At 33.7% G+C, this 5,867-nt stretch overlaps 1 protein-coding gene across 1 annotated transcript in view; it reads right to left on the bottom strand.

The window, feature by feature from the left end:
* The window catches only part of LOC107733328 (transmembrane protein 87A-like), a 16,801-nt gene extending 10,955 nt beyond the window's left edge, over positions 1 to 5,846 (bottom strand). The window contains exons 1-9 of the mRNA XM_016544901.1: positions 5,699 to 5,846; positions 3,715 to 3,775; positions 2,608 to 2,699; positions 2,385 to 2,519; positions 1,568 to 1,624; positions 1,429 to 1,482; positions 1,240 to 1,333; positions 1,067 to 1,128; positions 240 to 364 (exon numbers count right to left, since the gene is read on the bottom strand). Of these exons, the coding sequence (XP_016400387.1) occupies positions 240 to 364; positions 1,067 to 1,128; positions 1,240 to 1,333; positions 1,429 to 1,482; positions 1,568 to 1,624; positions 2,385 to 2,519; positions 2,608 to 2,699; positions 3,715 to 3,775; positions 5,699 to 5,836 (818 nt within the window). The 5' untranslated portion in view covers positions 5,837 to 5,846. The remainder of the gene's footprint in view (positions 1 to 239; positions 365 to 1,066; positions 1,129 to 1,239; positions 1,334 to 1,428; positions 1,483 to 1,567; positions 1,625 to 2,384; positions 2,520 to 2,607; positions 2,700 to 3,714; positions 3,776 to 5,698) is intronic.
* Positions 5,847 to 5,867: the final 21 nt, after the last annotated feature.

Below are 5,867 nucleotides of genomic sequence, written 5' to 3'. Positions count from 1 at the left end.
TGGATTATTGTGATGTTTTTATCAGCTGTTTGGACTCTCATTCTGACGGCACCCATTCACTACAGAGGATCCACTGGTGATGTAATGCTACATTTCTCTAAATCTGTTCTGATGAAGAAACAAACTCATCTACATCTTGGATGGCCTGAGGGCGAGTACATTTTCTGCAAATTTTTATTTTTTCCTATTCCTTCAATGATCTTGAAACTGGCCAAACAAACAATGCTTTCATCACTCACTTGACAATGCCGTAGCCCAGACTGACGATGATGACAAGCAAACGGGCCAGAGTCCTCTTCAGAGCAGAGATGAGCTCGGCAAAGATCAGCAGACCCTGAGCTGGAAAGAAGGCAAAGAGATTCAACTATTAAACATTTGGACTCTTATTGATTGCAGCTTGTTTTACAGTAAAAGCCAGTGTGATGCTTGATGCAGATTAATTAAAATATCTGAATATCATAGTGTTAGATGATAAAATATTGATCCAGGTGCCATTCATTTGAAAGAAAGGTTCAATTTTAAGGTTATAAAGAAAGGTTAATTGATAAAATAATGCATCTTGTGTTGAAACTGAAAGCAAAAGAATTGTGTGCTTTAGTGTCATTAGTGAAGCATGTTTATAGTCACGAAGACCAGGGTTATTATCGGTAACTAAAACTATTAAAAAACAGTTAATAGAGCTATGGTTCATGAAAATGTACTTCATAAATATAGTGATATAATGTTAATGTTAAAAAATTTTAAATGTAAAAAAAATCCTTAAAATGGCCCTTCAAAAGGCGTTATTTTCTAAAAAAAAAAAAAAAAGATATTATATATATTCGGTTTTGATATTAATATTAAAAAAAGAACAAGAACTAATAAAAATGCCAAAAACAAATTACCAAAAATTATATATATATATATATATATATATATATACATACACACACTTATTATTTAATATAATAAATGTATAAATGCAATAATCAAAAATTTTACTATCCATATTTTCTAAAATGATTTACCCACTGATTTTCTCTAAACTTTTCCACAGAAACTCCCTTGAGGCATCTAAACTACTTACGATCATGAGAGGCCATTCGGTGACAGAGAGATAGCCATGGGTTCCCTTCATCACAACACTGACTAAAACACACAATTTAGATAAGATAGCATGAGATAAGATCATGCAGCCAAACAGAAACAGCTACATATTCGGACATCTATGATAAGAGCAGATAAGGTAATTAGGCCTACAGGTTAAATTCCAGTTGACATCCTGTTTGCTTGAATTGATGTGAACTACCAGCAGGTAGGGCCCGTCCCTCCAGGTCGTAGCAATCACATGATCCTTCGCCAACAAAGAAATTATGTGCATTACTCAACAAACCCTCAATCTATTGCTGTTGCCAAATACTCCATATATTATGTCCCAGAATGTCTCACCTTTGCTCTATATGAACCAGCCTCAGCAACAGAAGAACTTGTGAAACTGCCATCCTTTTTTTAAAAACAAAGAAAATATATATTGCTCAGTTTGAGAAGAAGTAGCTTTTGAAACAGGAACGTCAGTCAACAGTTCTACCTGTAACTCGCTTTCCACTTGAGCCGGTCTCACTGTTTTCGGTTCTGCTTTTGATTTCTGCAGATAAATATGAAATAGACAACATTAAAAAAGGCAAGTAACACTGAATCTCTTAGGATGCATTTATGAAATAAAGATTAACATCAGCCGATTGTCAGGAACTTGAGAAAGAGGTTGAAAACATGACACTCGTATGAGATTTTTGAGATCTATAAATGCAAGCATACATAATGTTAGTATTTGTTGAATTACCTTTCATTACTGATTTTAATCATTTTAAGAAATATCATTGTGTCTGGAAACGCAGACAATGCGAGAATGAGATTTCTATCACACTGTGGTAATGAGGGGAATATGTGCTTATAAAATGTGTTTGGCATATTTTATAAAAAATTTTATAAAATAGTAATAGCATCATTTTGTTAATACAAAATACAAGTGTATAAAATTTTGAACTTAAATGAAAAAGAGAAATATTGCCTTTGCAATTAATTGAAATAAAATAAGTTGAAGAACTAAAATTAATAAAACAGAATTTTTTTTTAAGCTAAATAGAAATATAAAAAACTTTAAAAAAACACACACAAAAAAAAAACAAAAGCACATACCAATGACTAAAGTTAAACTTAAATTAAAATGAAAACTAAAAGACATTAAAAGCTTATTCAAAATATGAATAAATGCTATAATTGTATATAAATGCTAAAAAAAAAAAAACAATGACCATGACTTATTTTTCTCAATAAAGGTGACATAAATAGGTTTAGCTGAAAATAGGGCAAACATTACTGACTGAAATCTAACAGTGTGAACGTACATTGAGCATGGGGAAGATGTGCATGTCACTGCGGCAGGATAATTCCCTGTATTTGTGTTGGATATACTGTCCGGGTCCGAGAGGGTTCGGGTCCAGACTCTCACCTCGACTCAGTGGCGTCTTCTCATACATCTCCTGAGCGAGCAAATAAACAAATGATAAACAAACAAAGAAGATCCCACACATGCTGTAAGGATTTCAGAAGCACACAGCTGCCACTCACTTCAATATTGTTGTACTCATTGTGACAGGGGTAATATTTCAGAAACCACTGAATGGAGAACATCACCTCCTCTGGACAACCGAATGATGCCACTGCAAAGAGAAAAGAGATCTTTATGTTACTGTGCAATCAATACAGGACATGTATTTATTAAAGGAGTAGTTCAACCAAAATGAAAATTTGCTGAAAATGTACTCACCCTCAGCCCATCCAAGTTTGTTTCTTCATTAGATTTGGAGAAATGTAGCATTGCATCACTTGCTCACCAAAGGATCATCTGCAGTGAATGGGTGCCGTCAGAATGAGTCCAAACAGCTGATAAAAACATCACAATAATCCATACCACTCCAGTTTTTAACTTCAAACCTTTGCTTCCTCTTATGGACTCGTATTTTAGCCAAAAGCAATGGTCTGAAGTTAAAGGCATAGTTCACCCAAAAATGAAAAATCTGTCATTAATTACTCACACTCAAATCGTTACAAATCCATAAGACCTTCGTTCATCTTCGGAACACAAATTAAGATATTTTTGATGAAATCCAAGAGCTCTCTGACCCTCCATAGACACCAATGGAACTGACAAGGCCCAGAAAGGTAGTAAGGACATCATTAAAATAGTCCATGTGACATCAGTGGTTCAACCCTAATTCTATGAAGCTACGAGAATACTTTTTGTGCACAAAGAAAACAAAAAATAATGAATTACCACGACGCATGCGTGTGATGCTGCTGATGCAGGAGCCGGCGTTCTGACGTAGAACATGCGCTGCGGCTCGTTTGCAAGCAGAGGAATGCACACGCATGTGTTGTGCTACTGCCGTGAATGGCAGCAGAGACTGACACGGAAGAGAAGAAATTGCTAGTCATTATTTTTGTTTTCTTTGTGCACAAAAATTATTCTCATAACTTCATAAAATTACGGTTGAACCACTGATGGACTATTTTAATGGAAGTGATGCAATGCTACATTTCTCCAAATCTGTTCTGATGAAGAAAACTCATCTACATCTTGGATGGCTTGAGGGTGAGTAAATGTTCAGAACATTTTTAAGTGAACTATTCCTTTTAAGCATTATCTTCAGTCTATGCAGAAATAACTTCAAGCACCTCTTAGTTGAATGTCAGTCTCCTTATACATGGCTTTTCTTAACAATAAAGGTCTTGATGTCTGCAAAAAAAAAAGAAAAAAAGAAAACACACTGTCAAATTCTTTATACGGTTTTCCCCAAGAAAGTACTCAGCAATAAATTAAACAGGTACGATATGGCATTGTCTTACAGTGGCAGCCACTAGAAACCTCAGTGGAAAAATTAGACAGGCCTTTAAATATTTGATAAGACCTGGTCACAAACTTTAAACAGATCATATGGACAATCAAAGGTGACCGCATCACAGCAAGATGCCAAAAAAATCATACATAACTGATTCCTTCATACTGAATACAGAGTAAAATCCTCAGTTTGCAAATTAAATGGCAGCAATAGGCTACATTTATTGCTACTAGGCTATAAAATGCCTCCTTCTGCTGTCATACAACAAATAGTAACAGATGTTCTTTGCTTTGTACTTTTGTACTTTGTGTTTCTATATATATATATATATATATATATATATATATATATATGGGTCAAAGACGAGACATCCCTTTTTGGTGTCTGCATCAAATTAAATTTACAGAAGTGATTTACAGTATATATACACTGCCATTCAAAAGTTTAGGATCATTAAGATTTGTAATGTTTTTTAAAGAAGTCTCTTCTGCTCATCAAGGCTGCATTTATTTGATCAGAAAACAGTCATATTTACAGAAAAAAACTGTAATATTGTGAAATATTATTGCTATTTAAAATAATGATTTTCTATTTTAAAATACTTTAAAATATAATTTATTAATGTGATGCAAAGCTGAATTTTCAGCATCATATTCCAGTCTTCAGTGTCACATGATCTTTCAGAAATTATTCTTAAATGCTGATTTATTACCAATGTTGGAAACAGTTTTGCTGCTTAATATTTTTTTGGAACCTGTGATACTTTTTTTCAGGATTCTTTGATGAACAAAAAGTTAAAAAGAACAGCATTTATTCAAAATAGAAATCTTTTGTAACAATATACACTACCGTTCAAAAGTTTGGGGTCAGTATTTTTTTTCTTTTCTTTTTATGAAAGAAATGAATGCTTTTATTCAGCAAGGATGTATTAAATTGATAAAAAGTGATAATAAAGAAGACTTATATTGTTAGAAAAGATAAAATGTCAAATAATCGGTGAAATAATGTTACATGGTCATTCAGAATAAGATATATTATTTACGAAAAAAAATAAAACAACATTCTGAGCTGTAGGCTACATATTAAAACATATAAAAGAAAAAGTGATCATACTAAATTGTATAATATTTTAAACGATTATAAACTTCTTGCTGATTAAATGGGTAAAACTTTAGTTTGAAGAATAGTGGCAAAGATTGGTAAACAATTAAAATAATTAATTAGTATTTGGGGGCTGCACTGTGATTTCATCTAATGATTCTTGTTCTAAATGCCTGACAAGATTTTCTGTTTATATGAACTGCTGTTACACTGAATGACATTTCAGTGTCTTCTATATTAAAGCTATTAAACTTTTATATGCTTGAAAACCCACTTTCATCTTTGACACACACACACCTTGCATCACAGCAGCGCAATACATGTTGTAAAAATACAACGCAATATTCAACCATTTGATTCTGACAGTATTATTAAACATCATCTCTCATTATCGCAGAGCCCTTCATGCCAATAAAATAAAAGACACAGTCTTATGTTTTGTAGAGCTGCAGCATGAAGCATCGAGCTAGTCCTCATGTAAACACAGCATATGGACACAGTTTAAGGGCGTTTTATCATTTTAATAACTCTGACAGCTGTCTCATAACGTGCTTTCGTTCTGTCACTAATTTCTAGAGGTTGTCTTAATAACAGTAAGCTAAAAACATCACATAATTCATTAACTAAAGATACCCTGGTATCTAATGCTAGCTGTTAGCATTTAGACTCGTCGCTCGTTTTCATCCATTTTTATAATCAAAAACATCTTCCACACTCACATTAAGCACTGTAATAGTCCACAGGCCCATCTCTGGAGCGGCGTTAACTCCATTTAATGACGAAGTTGTGAGGAGAAATGGGATAAAACAAAGCAAACGGCTGCTGATCCGAAACCACCGGCGGCTACTATCCGCCATGTTTACTGTCCAGAGACGCTCGCGCGGACAC

The sequence above is a fragment of the Sinocyclocheilus rhinocerous genome, unplaced genomic scaffold (assembly GCF_001515625.1).
Source record: "Sinocyclocheilus rhinocerous isolate Xijiao unplaced genomic scaffold, SAMN03320098_v1.1 scaffold790, whole genome shotgun sequence".
NCBI lineage: Eukaryota > Metazoa > Chordata > Actinopteri > Cypriniformes > Cyprinidae > Sinocyclocheilus > Sinocyclocheilus rhinocerous.
Note: the sequence above shows the minus strand (reverse complement) of the source record. Positions and strands in the feature narration are given on the sequence as shown.